Below are 14,135 nucleotides of genomic sequence, written 5' to 3'. Positions count from 1 at the left end.
CAGAATGGAGATAAGTGGCTGGTTAACATAGCCATTGGATGCTCTCACATCTAAGGTGTCTTTCATGCACTGTTTTAATTGTGGTAAAATATACGAGACATAAAATTTACCACTTAGCCATTTTTCAGTGCACTGTTCTGTGGCATTAAGTGTGTTCACATTGTTGTGCAGCCGCTATCACTGCCCACCTCCAGAACTTTTCCTTCTTCCCCACCTGAAGCTCTGTCCTCATGAAACACAAGCCTCCCTGCAGTCCCTGGAAGCGAGCCTTTGACAAACACGGGTTCCCCGTCCCTCCTGGGCAGGTTTGGATGGAGTTAGCTTGTTACTGAAGCATGGAGCTTCTGAAGATTTAACATTTAAAAATTGATGAATGTCTTCTGATATAACTCACTTCATTTTTGGTGTATCGTTGCTATAGCGCATTTAGCCTGCAAGTGTTACTAATTTCTAAGTCAGCTCCTACAAACACAGCAAAACCGAATCATATTTTTGCCCTCTCATCCTAATTGCATAAAGACATTTATCTAGTTTAACTATTTATTATACCAAATTGTTTAAAAATTTAAAAAGAGTGAGTACTCACATATAGCACCCTTTTGATGCCATTCAAAAATTGATGTGAGTTTGTCTCCCGTCCCAGTTTTGAACTGAAGTGTATTTGCCTCGAGTTCCTGTTCTGATTTAGCAGCCGGTTGTTAGACCCAGTCCTGATGTAGAGCCTTTCAACTTCCCCTCTCTCCTGTTCTGCACAGGGCTCCCTCTACCCCATTTCTCAGTCTCTGCTCAGGAGTTGTATCTTTTTTTTTTTTTTTAATATTTTATTTATTTATTTGACAGAGAGAGATCACAAGCAGGCAGAGAGGCAGGCAGAGAGAGAGGAGGAAGCAGGCTCCCTGCTGAGCAGAGAGCCCGATACGGGGCTCGATCCCAGGACTCTGAGATCATGACCTGAGCCCAAGGCAGCGGCTTAACCCACTGAGCCACCCAGGTGCCCCCAGGAGTTGTATCTTATTGTTGACCAAATTTGTAACCTAGTCTGGGTTTCAGCACTTCATAGTCTGGGACATCCCTTTGTGCTTTCAGACCTTTCTGATACCCTGAGTAATCCTGAGGGAAGTGAGTTGGGGTAAGCTGTGGTATGATGAATTTTTTAACTCCATGTAACTGCTGAAAGGGACTGCTAAACTAACATCACCTAAGTGGGCATCCTTTTCTAACGGCAAGAAAATAGATGCCAAGCAAAATAACAACCAAACAACAAACACAGGGTTGAAATTTTCTAGCAATGATGTAAGATTTACAATTGCAGTGTGATTTATTTTTGTAATTATCATGTAACTGAAAAAAGTGGGCCTTCTGGTGTCTGTTCAGTTACTTTCAGGTTGCTATTTCCATAAGGAAAAGTGAATTTAGCCTTTTTTTCTCTTTCAGAAAAGAGGTGATGATTTCGAAACTGTCTCCTTCTGGCTCTCTAACACATGCCGATTTTTGCACTGTTTGAAGCAGTACAGTGGAGAAGAGGTGAGGAAATCTTGATTATAAAACCCGCATGATGTACTTTCATCTACCCTCTTTAAGGAAAAACTTAAAAGCATGAACATTCAACCATTTGTTTTTAAAATTTAAAGATTTTATTTATTTGAGAGAAAGAGAGCAAGTGAGAAAGAGAAAGCATGAGCAGGGGAAGGGGCAGAGAGAGAGGGAGAAGCAGTCTTCCTGCTGACCAGAGAGCCCGACATAAGACTCCATCCTTGGACCTTGAGATCATGACCCAAGCTGAAGGCAAATGCTTAACCTACTGAGCCAGCCAGGCGCCCCCCAGTTGTTAATTTAGAAACCTGAATTCAGAGGTAGGTTGGAAGCTCATAGTTTTGTTTGATGTTCATTGTTTATGAAACAGTGAATTGGAGAGCAACATAGTTTCTTCCTATGAGAGTTTGTATTATGAGAAAGCATAGCAGAAATAAAATGAGCATTAGTTAATGAATTGTTATGAGCAGTGAAACCTCTTGTCAGTATGTGGAAAGTGGACTTTTCAAGGACTGATAGGAGAAATAGTAAACAATTTAAAGAAATTCATCAATTTTGGCTTTCCATAATACAGAAAAGGTGATCAAACTGAGGCATATTTCTTTAGATTGGTCCAAAAACATATTCTGTTTTTATTTGCAGTGATATGTTCATCAGGTGTTTGATAGACTTAAAAACTATGTGATATATTAATAATTATTCTTTATTAAGGTCTACTGAGTATATATCAGACAGCACTTCTGTACACTCTGTTACTTAATTCTTACAGTATCTCTGTGAGGTAGGAATTACAACCCAGTTTTACAGATGAGAAGACTGAAGTTTGGTGATATTCATCAACTTGCCCAGATCCTCTTCTTCAGAAGGAGCAGAACTGGGGTTCTGGGGCCGCCAGCCTCTGCAGCCTGTGCCCCTACCCACTTCTGTCCATGCCTTCCATTTTTTGCCTGGAGTGCAGGCGGAGAAGCTGACCAGTAGTATTTTCTGGGCACCCAGAGTCTAGGGCAGAGGGTTGTCCTGGAAAATGATGGAAAACATAAATACGAGTAAGATGCAGCCCCTGGGAAGGTGGAACAGATAGACTAGAATTCCTCTGAGGTGCCATCAGCTGTCCTGTCAGTCCCCACTTCTAGACTGTGTTGTCCGGTAGTCTGTAGGGAGGCTCGACTTCAGGTGGAGTCCATCAAGCAGGCAATGTCTGACACAATACCTGCCTGTACAGTTGGTTTTCCATTTTAACTAATACCACCAAAAAATTCCATTCTATGCTTGGACTGGAAATCATATATGGTTACCATGAAATATAATAAAGGGAAATTTTTTATTTATTCACCGATCTCGGTAGAAATTGGTCTGTTTTAAAAAGATGATGTATGCCCTTCAGGTGCAGTATTTTCAAACAAGACTCTGTTTAACAGAACTGAAGTTAAGAGGTTAGTACTTTAGATAATTCAGTGTTTGGCAGTAAATGTGTTGCATCATAAGTAAAAACACTCATTAATTTTTTTCTAATTAAGTTCCCCCATTTTGTTTCACTGACATGGTTCTTGGAAAGGGTTAACCTCTAGCTTGCCAAGTGTAGATATTACTCAAAAGCTAATAAGTGGAGGGAGGATACGATGGAAACAAACACACAGAGCATTTGAGAATGACTATGTGGCCTTCAAGAGTGGAACAGGTGGAAACTCTTCAGAGAGGACAGCAGGGGAATCTGATCAAACTGAGGTGTTAGAAGAGGCATTTTCTTTCATTGGTGTCAGTAACTTTGCTTTCTGATTCTAGGGCTTTATGAAACACAACACATCTCGCCAGAATGAACACTGCCTCACCAATTTTGACCTGGCTGAGTACCGGCAGGTGCTAAGTGACTTGGCTATTCAGATCTACCAGCAACTCGTGCGGGTGTTAGAGAATATCCTTCAGCCCATGATCGGTAAGGCGAGGGCAGGGTTGATGTCGAGGTCTGTCTGGCCCAGTGGCCACACTTGTTTGGAGGCCTGTCTTCACACAAAGAGCATAAAGCAGTAAGACTCAATCCTGAACTTAGCTGAGTCATGCCGGAACCTCAGCCGTGACTAACTGGGATATGTCAAAAATCACTGCTTCCACGTGACTGAGGCGTTAGGATCTAGTGAATCTCCCCACTGGGTGGTGCCTGTCCCTTGAGACTGGGCTCTGCTCTAGACCCAGTGATATACACATACCTTGTCCACTTTTCAAAAGCACTTTAAAGTTTTATCTAAGAAACTGCTACCCAGGGCCTCCTCGGGGTCCACTTAAAACAGAGGAGGCCGGGGAGAGTTTGCACTTTGGCTATTATGCTCCAGTCAAAGGGCTCGGGCAATAAGAATAGGTCTCAGATGCTCAATGGTGAGTTACACATCTCAAGGCCCCTGTGGAATTGTCAAAGGCAGTTTTGTTTAAAGTAGTGGTCTCTCACTGATAAGTGACTAGGGTGTGCACAGTGGTGTTTCTGTATATGGGTACTTAACTAGGTGTGTGAGTCCATGTACCTCTCTTTATATGCGTGTACTCAGTCTGGGTGTACTACATACATATTCCCTTAGAATGTGTAGCATATATGAAGTAGGAATTGGGAGGCATATATAAATTGCAAGCTGTCAATTTTATTTTATTTTATTTTATTTATTTATTTTTTAGATTTTATTTATTTATTTGAGAGAGAGAGACCACAAGTAGGCAGAGAGGCAGGCAGAGAGAGAGAGAGAGGGAAGCAGGCTCCCTGCCAAGCAGAGAGCCCGATGTGGGACTCGATCCCAGGACCCTGAGATCATGACCTGAGCTGAAGGCAGCGGCTTAACCCACTGAGCCACCCAGGCGCCCCTGCAGGCTGTTAATTTTGAATGAACTGAATTAAGTTTGTTTTAAGTTATCAAACTGTTATCTTTGGGCAAATTACCAGCAGCTTTTTTTTAAATTTATTTATTTTAATATTTCACTTATTTGACGGTGAGAGGGAGACAGAGTGAGAGAACACAAGCAGAGGGGAGATGCAGAGGGAGAGGGAGAAACAAGTTCCCCAGTGAGCATGGAGCCCCACGCGGGACTCGATCCCAGGACCCTGGGATCATGACCTGAGCCGAAGGCAGACGCTTAACTGACCAAGCCACCCAGGCACCCCTATCAGCAGCTTTTTAAGACCACTCCCAGCTACGCTTTCTTTTCCCACACATGTTTTCCACATTTCTACAACCTCGTCATTGCCCTTAGTATTCTGTCTTCCATCGCACACCCACAGTTAACCAAGCAGAAACATGAAAGGCTGAGGAAGCCATGGGAGATGGCAGTGAGTTCCTCAGGAGGTGACATCTGGGGTGAGTTCTTCAGTTGTCCCCTCACAGTTGTGTATTCAAAGCAATGTCGGTTAGCTCAAATGTAAGAGGCGACACAGATGCACAGAAGGTCAATTTCAGCCAGTGTTTCTTCTACTTTTGACTATTTTTTTTGGCTAAACAGGAAGCTTACCTCTGAGATGTCCCACTTTAAGCCACCACGCCCATCTCCCAGGGATCTGATAGCAACCACCAGAGTTTTGTGTCAGTGTGAGGTTCTGTGGAAACTGTGGTTAGCTCTGTGAGCTATAAAATGAGTAAGACATATAAAGATGAACCAGGAGTGGCCCTGCTCTCAAGGGGCTACCAGGCCAGGGGTGATACTCCCACAACCATCCTAAAGGAGGCATAAGCCAAACACTGTGAGGCCGCAGTGGAGGGAGCAGCAATGACCCAGATTTGAGAAGACCAAGTCGGGGGAGGCTGACACTAACCCGAGTCTTCCCTGCTACTGCGGGAAGCTCCGGACAGGGAAGGGCCCAGGTTTCCAGCCCTACACAACCATGCCCTCCCAAAGCTTCTCCACGACCACTGCCCAGGCTCCTGCTGTTCTTGCTACTTGGTTTGACTGTGGGGCTCAGACATCCTTGGGGAATCTCTTCTCCTCTCTCTAATCTCTGTGCCTTTCTCAAAAACCCTTCCAAGGTATCACAAGCTTGGAGCACCTGGATGGCTCAATTGGTTAAACGTCTGCCTTCAGCTCAGGTTATGATCCCAGGGGCCTCGGATCAAGTCCCACATCAGGCTCCTTGCTCAGTGGGGAGCCTGCCTCTCCCTCTGCCATTCCCCCGGCTTGTGTTATCTGGCTCTCTTTCTCTCCGTCAAATAAATAAATTTTTTAGAAAGACTGTATATGTTTATTTGACAGAGAGAGACACAGCGAGAGAAAGAACACAAGAAGGGTGTGGTGGGAGAGGGAGAAGCGGTCTTCCCGCTGAGCAGGGAGCTCAATGTGGGGCTTGATCCCAGGACCCTGGGATTATGACCAGAGCTGAAGGCAGTTGCCTAAAATCTGAGCCACCCAGGTGCCCCAAATAAATTAAATCTTAAAAAAAAAAAAAAAATCACAAGCTTTTGCTAGTACAAGCTGGGCTGCTTTGTATTTTAGAAAATGCGCCATTAAGGTTTCTTAATTTCATGGGTAATTTTTTGCATTTAAGAATTATTCTTTCATTAAAATTTAAAATCTGGAAGCTCTTTTTTTGAAAGTTCTTTTCCCCTCTCTTGATACTCAGAGCATTTTCCTAAATTGAATGTGTGAGAGTGCGTGCGTGCCTGTATGAGCCAGTGTGTGTGCACACGGACCAGGCGTCCTCTAACACTCGAACTCCTCCTGCAGTCTCCGGCATGCTGGAGCATGAAACCATTCAGGGCGTGTCTGGGGTGAAGCCCACAGGGCTTAGAAAGCGAACCTCCAGCATTGCGGACGAGGGCACCTACACACTGGACTCCATCCTCCGGCAGCTCAACTCCTTCCACTCAGTCCTGTGTCAGCACGGCATGGACCCTGAACTGATCAAGCAGGTGGTCAAGCAAATGTTCTACATCGTGGGGGCCGTCACCCTGAACAACCTCCTGCTGCGCAAGGACATGTGCTCCTGGAGTAAAGGCATGCAGATCAGGTGAGCGGAGGCCGGCCCCTGCCCTGTGTCCAGACAGGGTGCCGGGGTCTGCTGCCACCAGCCACACAGCCAGGGACGACACACAAGGAGCTGTTTTCTCTGGCCTGGCTGGACCGCTCCACTTTCATGAGTGACTGCTTCAGACTGTGCCTTTCAGCAGGTCCTCCCCTCCACTACTGGGGAACCTTGCTCCCCCAGGACACTGACTTGTTAGAGGGAATGGAGAGATGATAAAAAATACTTTGAGTTGAGATAGCTGCTTCTTCATCTTTTGCATGTGTTTTAATTGTACATAACAAAATATCAAATTTTTTATAAGGAAGATTTCTAATGTTTGATTTCTCTTAGAAATTTTTTTTGACAAAATACCTTTCTGTACCATGGCAGTAAGAGCATGTCTAATAGATCTCTAACTGGAAATGTGCCCCTCTGTGTTTTAAGAAAGTGTGAACTCAGCTTTATGACCAGCTACCCCTCAGCATAAGCCATTATCATAATAGAATTGATTTCTTTGCAAATAATTTTTTTGAAGATTTTATTTATTTATTTGAGAGCTAGTGAGAGATAGAGTATGAGTAGGGGAGCAGCAGAGGGAGAAGCAGGCTCCCTGCTGAGCAGGGTGCCCAACTTGGGGCTTGATCCCAGAATCCTGGGATCATGACCTGAGCCAAAGACAAATGCTTAACTGACTGAGCCAGTCAGGTGCCCCAGCAAATCATTTGTTTTAAAACAGAATAGTCACCAAGAGAGGAAAATAGGATCTCTCCTACATAAGTCTTTAGTTAATCTCAGGAAACCTTGGCATTCTTTTCAAATTTTCCATTCTGACATATATCCATTGGAGTTAATGTTAAGAAGATAATGCCTTCATTCAGGTTGTAGAATTTACTTGTCTTTAAGCTTTGTTTATGTATTTCTCCATACATGTGAGGCACTGTCGTAATATCATACTGCCTCCTATTTGCCTGACTGCAAAGTTCTGACCGTGTGTCCATGTAGCATTTTAGCATGAGAACCATTGTCACCTGGTTGACCACTTCTTGAAATCTCAGCATCTGTGTGATTTCTACATCTCTTGCCACATCTGGGGTCTCTGTCTCTTCCAGTGCTCCCCCGCTGCCCGCACTTACCTTTTCTCCTTCTATCCCTGGGCTTCTGTAGGCCACTACTCCATCACCCAGGCTCTTCCCTAAAGAGGGCTGCGGCACAAGCTCTATGTGGGAACATCTTGTTTTTTGTGACTACCCTGGAATTTGACTGAAGGAGGAAAGGGTACTCAAAGGTTATCATTTCTCTCCTCTGACTTGTAAAAGAAGCTAGAAAGCCTTTTTTGGTCAGCTGTTTAATAAGGACACGGCCATGTGGGATGTTCTATTTTGACTTTCAGCAAGTTTTATTTCATAATTTTTGCTGTAAGGCTCCATTTCTACCTTCCATTGAAGTTAATTATATCCTCTAGTCATTTACTCTTACATAATTATGATTATAAACCTCATGGCTATAATAAAATTTTAAGCACAGCTGGTAAGATTTAAGAAAATTGAACAAAAATACTGCCTGTCATTTTAACTGAGATCCCTGACAAAGCTGTACATAAAAAATTAAGACATTTATGACAACATTCAGTAAATTTGCATTCTCTCCCTCTCTCTCTATTTGGCATAGGTACAATGTCAGTCAGCTGGAAGAATGGCTGCGTGACAAGAACCTGATGAATAGCGGGGCTAAGGAAACCCTGGAACCGCTCATTCAGGCTGCTCAGCTCTTGCAAGTGAAAAAGAAGACAGATGATGATGCAGAAGCCATTTGTTCCATGTGCAGTGCTCTAACTACTGCCCAGGTGAAGCACCTCCCCCTGCTGAGAGACACTGTAGCAGTCAGCAAGGGTGACACTTAGGGAAGTGAGGAACCCCCCAGCCATCGCTCTCATCTCTGAGCTGGCTTCACGTGTGTTGGACAAGGCATTTGAGGACAGTGGCAACAGCACGAGGCAAGGCAAAGGCATAAACAAGCCCATTTTTCTTTTGCCAGTTATTTCTGTGTTGACTCCTGCACTTTCTTAATGTTCTTTACGTGTCTCGGAATATAGGCATCTTACCTAGATTATACATAAACTTTGTATAGAAAGCAGCTGGATAGAAACAAGGGACACTAGTAACGGTTGCCACTTGGGTAGACTGAGAAGATTGAGCGGGACCCTTTTCCTTTTCGTGTTGTGTTCTTTTTTGTACTTTGGTTGTTTTTCCAAATTTATATTGCTTCTTAAAATATACAAATATTACATTAATACATTCTATTTTAAAAATTCACATAGTAAAGTTAAATATGCTCTTAGACCAGCTCTCTCTCTCCCCTTATCCCAACCCAGCCCTGAGCAGAATTACAAACTTATTCATAGATTCTTTTACTTTTCCAGGTTATAAGCACCCAGTGTGTGTTTAATAATATGCTAAAAACTTTGATCATTTCATTCTCACAGATTGTCAAAGTGTTGAATTTGTATACTCCAGTTAATGAGTTTGAAGAAAGAGTCTCTGTATCGTTTATTCGTACTATACAGGTAAGATCTCCCAAGCTTTCTTTTTCTGTGATTCACAAACACAGTTTTCTGAATGAAAATTTTACAGTTTATTGAGAGGAAATGTGTTTTATTGTGTTATCTCATTTTAACAGTGCATTACCTTTTTGATAACAGCTTATTAGAGAAAGGAAGTGTTTTAAAAACATTCTTTATTAGTTGAGAACTTCTTGGTATATTTTTGGTGGGGGAGAAATCTTTATAGATTTAAAGAACTGACACGCTCTGTTTGTTGTTTTTTTAATCTCAGATGCGTTTACGAGACAGGAAAGACTCGCCTCAGCTGCTCATGGATGCTAAACACATCTTTCCTGTCACCTTTCCTTTCAACCCATCCTCCCTCGCCCTGGAAACCATCCAGATTCCAGCCAGCCTGGGCCTGGGATTCATATCACGGGTCTGAAAGTGACGTGATGCCAAGGCAAACAGGGACAGTAAGAACCCATTATTTCCCGTGAGCTACTGAACAGACATTTTTAAAGAGACAGCACTACTTATCTTTCCAATGAGAAGTTATTAACTGGAAATCTCCCTAAACACTTTTATCACCTGGGAAGAACAATAGGCTTCTTTGTGCCGTGTTACCTTAATAGCAACACTCACCCTGGATCAGTTAGGTATCCCAAGGTACATGCAGGTGAATGACAGAAGGAAGGGGGAGAAAAGGTCTCCAGCTGCCAGCATTTACTTTAGTCCTTAGCACTGCATCTGAGTGGTACGGTAAACATGTAAATTCCAGGTATGAGTGTTGTTAGGAAAGCACCTACCAGGGAGCCTCCCCTGCGCAGACCAGAAGAATTGAAAGAAAAATTGCCATTGAGTACATATCATATCAGTTCAGGAATCAGTTATGTTGATGTTGTCAAAGTGGATCAAAGAAATAAACTGGCAATATGTAAAGTACTTGTCAAGTAACTTCCTTCTATGTGTCCCTATGCTATAGAGATCTTAAGAGAATATTGGTTTGCCATATAGCATAGAAGTGCATTTGTACTGTAGTTTACTGAGCATTTTAAAGTGCTGCTACATACTGTGTTCTTTAATATATAAGCGATATTCTCATTAGGCACTACAACAATAAGCTTCTCTTTTATCAACTCTGTTTACAATTCAATCAGATCAGTTTTAACTGGATTATGTGCAAATATATACAGATTCATCTGCATAAGTAGCAGACCCTGGCAAGTCATGTAGAAATATGACAAAATGTTTGACATTTAGGGATAGGATTAGACAAAGTGGCTGTTGTTGATGTCATTATTTATTCAGAATGTATTACATTGATGTGCTCATTAATTTTCCCTGGGTGGATATCACATCAGGGTACAGTGTTCTGTGAGGTGACTTATTTTTAGTTCCCAGGCCAGATTCCTGCACTGCATATTTTCAGTACTGACAGGTTTTCTTTCTTCTTCTTAATTTATTAAGAATTAATCTCAGTCACTATCTAGAGAAGATTCAGGTCTTGAAACCTTGATTATCCTATTATGCAATTATGCAAAAGAAGGTGTGTAATAAATAACTATGATTCCTTTTTTTTTAGGCTTTGCAACTTCTATAAATGTTCTCAGTACCACTAGATACTTTAAGGAGCATCATATTAGGAATACTTTAAGACTTATATAAGAAATATCTGAAGATTGTTAAATTTTACAGAGGATATGTTTCAATAAGACCCAGATCCTGTAAGTTTCATTCTGAAATCCTAACTAAGCATCTTCTCAGTTTTTCCTGGAAATCCTAGACAGTGGGTCTTTCAGGTTGTGCAAGAACAAGTTCTTAGCTTTCATTAGAAATTCTGGTTCTGAATTATAAACATAGATTTATATAACTTAACTGTTAGGTGGTCTATGAAAAATGACGTCTTATTAAAACATGTGCAATATTAATGGAAGTCAGTTTCAAATCATGATAAAGATTGTCATTAAAAGATTAACACTGTTAACTTACTTGGGCCTCACATTCCTCATTTATACAGTAAGAAGGTTGGACCCTCCCACATCTGAAGTTTCTCTCCTCTCAGCACTCGGATCATAGAGAAACGAGGTGCAGTTACTCAGTGAATTCACCCTTGAATAGAAAGATCAGTGTTTGGTGCCTCTTCATCCTGGGGGATTAATTAAATGTAAAATCACAAGTTGGTGTAGATATAACCTTTCTCAAATGTACATGATTTTTACATGCTTTTCGAAAGTGAATTAGTTTGGGTAATTTTTACTAATGTACTGCTGTATTCAGGTTGGATACATTTATTTATTTGCAAAATCAACCAAAAACACTACTGATTCCTTCAGGTTCTCTTAGTTTTCACCAGTTGTCAATGTGGTTTTCAATGAACAATGAGCTCTTATAATCTTTTGGTTAGTATTAAATGTGCCAGAACACTGACTCATTGCATAGGGGAGATGCTTAAAAAAAAAAAAAAAAATGCCACCATGGTGTAGGCGGTCTACCTTAGACCAGGAAATCCTCCCAGGTCCTTTCCCAGCTTAGTCCCTGTGTAACATGTCTTGTGCACAACCTGCATCTTGTCAGGTCTTCAACAGCACACGGTAGCTTCTGCTGCCATCGCAGTCTTTATATCCTACCCCGACAGCTCATAGCCTGAAACATCTCTCTCTTATCTCCTGCCTTGCTGCTGGAAAGTGCTGGAACCTCTGTTCCACACCTGGGCCAGAATCTCTCCTGTTCAGTGATGGTCACACGAAGATTCTACTGTTCCAGGCTCCACCTTCCTCTGAGGCCTACCCAGGACCCCAGACGGGGATCTGAATTAACTTCTCTTGGCAGCCTAAATATCTTTAGTCATAACAAGAATACCTTACAACCAGGGAACCGCAAGACCTGGTAAACGTCTCCGTTTACTCCGTTACTTTCTGGAGGACACAACAGTAATCTGCTGACTAGGGGTTTCCTTTAGCGCCTCTGAGGACAGCTCACCCTCTCTCCAATCAGCTTTCTCACCCAGCTTCAAACCTACCTTCTCCAGCCCTCCACCCGCCCATTCTACTGTTCACTCTTTCCCTTCTCTCAGCTGAGCCATGTGTCACATCACCCGCCTGCTCACCGACTCTATGTGGAAGGCAGTGAATGGCGTCAGTCCTCAGTTGCCCCCCTGGCCTCCCTTCAGGCTGAGAGTTGTTGTTCTCACTTCCTGGCAGCACATTCCTTAACATCATCTCTAATTTGCTTTTTCATATTTCCCCTGTGACACACAGTGGGAATTCAGAGAAAGATCTTGAAAGAACACGGTTCTGTCTTAATAGCTCCTTCTCAACAGTCTCCCCACTCACCCTACATACAGACTCCACTCACATCTTGGAATGCAAGGCTGAAAAACGAACCATTGCCTTGTAGCTTTTCTTAGGTTAAGACTTTGGTCTGCCTGACCTGAGCGTTAACCAGAGAAGGGGGAAGGTAAGGTCCACAAAGCGATTGCTTTGGAAGTTTTGAAAAATTTCCATGTACCTGACATTTCTATCATCAAGTCCAAAAGTACAAAAAAGATCTATTCCAAAGCCTACCGAAAGGAAATTTGGGGATTCCAGTCAGTTTGTACGATTTGCTTTATTGCCTTTGTTTTAGTGGATAATTGAGAGTTGAGTTGGCTCTTTCTGGGTGAGTAATTTTGTGTTATAGAGATCAGATCTTCTAGTAACATGTGAGGGCGGCTCTGAAAATATGGGAATTTCAGTGTAGTGATTGTTTTAAGAAAATACTCTCCTGGTACCTTAGGTAAAAGGGCACCTGTCCCATCCTAAGAAATCCTTACACAATATTCATATACCCACCTGCCCTCCTCTCTCTCTCCCCTGCTCCCTCCATCTCTGCCTGTCTCTCTCTCTCTTTCTCTCTCTCTCTCTCTCTCTCTCTCTCTCTCTCACACACACACGCACACACACACAGAGTCACTAGAATGTAGAGTTCCCCAAGAGCCATCATCAAGGGTCCTCTGTGGAGCTTCCACTGTTTAGGATGAAACAGAAAGCAAAAATGCGTGTGTGACCCTGACATTCTAGTGCAGAGCCAAACCTTGCATCGGGCTGTGCTTTTCTTAGGTGCACGTCCTGTTACCTCATTGTATCCTCACAGCAGCGCTGGAAGGTCGGAAGGGTAGCTATGACCCACCAACCGACCGTCACTTGCTGACGATAATTGGAGAAAGAAAAGGTCAGAGACTTGCTGAGGACACACCACCCTCCAGCAGTGCCCCTTGCCTGCCTGCAGCCGAGGCTGTGCAGTGAGCAGGTGGAGGCAGGAGACTGAAAAGTCTCCAGGGGACCGTCTGTTCCTCCTGGTACCCATGGGGTGCCCTGAGTCAGCGAGAGGTGTTCTTTTTCCTTCTTCTCTTATCAGAATTGGCAACTGGCAGAATTGGGAACTGAGCAAATGCCATGTGCTAGGTTCTCTTTGCTAACAAGATGAAGTGCCCAGAGCCTGGCAGCTTTCTTCTCTGCCGTTCCCCCCTACACCTAGGTTTGATTTTTCTGATGAGTCAGGGCTCCCTTGGAGGGTGCAACACCCTGCCTTTAGGTCTTTAATTCACAGCAGGCTGTCTCAACCTGCCAGGAAGCTGAGCAAGCCTCCCCGAAGTCAGGTAGGTCACTCTCCAAGACCACTCAGAGCCGCATTAGAGCCCCCAGGGGAGCTGTGCGGCCTGCAGCCAAGCCCCCAGGGCACCTTCAGAGGCCTGTCCCCAGGCAAGCCATATGCAAGTCCATGTGTCTGAACGTTCCCGTGTGTGCATGCTGCCAGCGTTGACTCCAGAGCTAGGAGGTGTGCTCCCTGCATGTGTGTTAGAGAGGCTCCGTATATGGCTGTGGCCTCTGCTCACGGAGAAGTGTGTCGTGATTTCTTCTCAGGCTGTGCTGTGAGGACCGCCTTAACCCCTGCTCCCTTCCCTCGAGAGCTGCCTTAAGTTCTCTGGAACTTCTCCTCTATAAGGGATGGACTTACCTGGAGAGGACATCTGGCCATGTTTCTCAAGGTTTTGTGAGGGTTTGGGTTGGGCGGGGCCTCCAACCCTGAATTCCTTTCTCCTTCCTGCAT

At 43.5% G+C, this 14,135-nt stretch overlaps 1 protein-coding gene across 4 annotated transcripts in view; it reads left to right on the top strand.

Moving 5' to 3' along the window:
- LOC111140680 (myosin VA) overlaps positions 1–11,514 on the top strand; it is a 188,639-nt gene extending 177,125 nt beyond the window's left edge. For 3 of the 4 annotated variants that reach the window (XM_022492892.1, XM_022492894.1, XM_022492893.1), the window contains 6 exons: positions 1,435–1,524; positions 3,316–3,466; positions 6,226–6,508; positions 8,174–8,348; positions 8,988–9,068; positions 9,337–11,514. In XM_022492892.1, the coding sequence (XP_022348600.1) occupies positions 1,435–1,524; positions 3,316–3,466; positions 6,226–6,508; positions 8,174–8,348; positions 8,988–9,068; positions 9,337–9,489 (933 nt within the window). In that variant the 3' untranslated portion in view covers positions 9,490–11,514. The remainder of the gene's footprint in view (positions 1–1,434; positions 1,525–3,315; positions 3,467–6,225; positions 6,509–8,173; positions 8,349–8,987; positions 9,069–9,336) is intronic. The other variant, XR_002640166.1, reaches the window with a different exon arrangement.
- Positions 11,515–14,135: the final 2,621 nt, after the last annotated feature.

Source organism: Enhydra lutris, unplaced genomic scaffold (genome assembly GCF_002288905.1).
Source record: "Enhydra lutris kenyoni isolate GAN:26980312 unplaced genomic scaffold, ASM228890v2 scaffoldscaffold4, whole genome shotgun sequence".
Lineage (NCBI taxonomy): Eukaryota > Metazoa > Chordata > Mammalia > Carnivora > Mustelidae > Enhydra > Enhydra lutris.
This window is presented reverse-complemented; position numbering and strand designations above follow the sequence as displayed.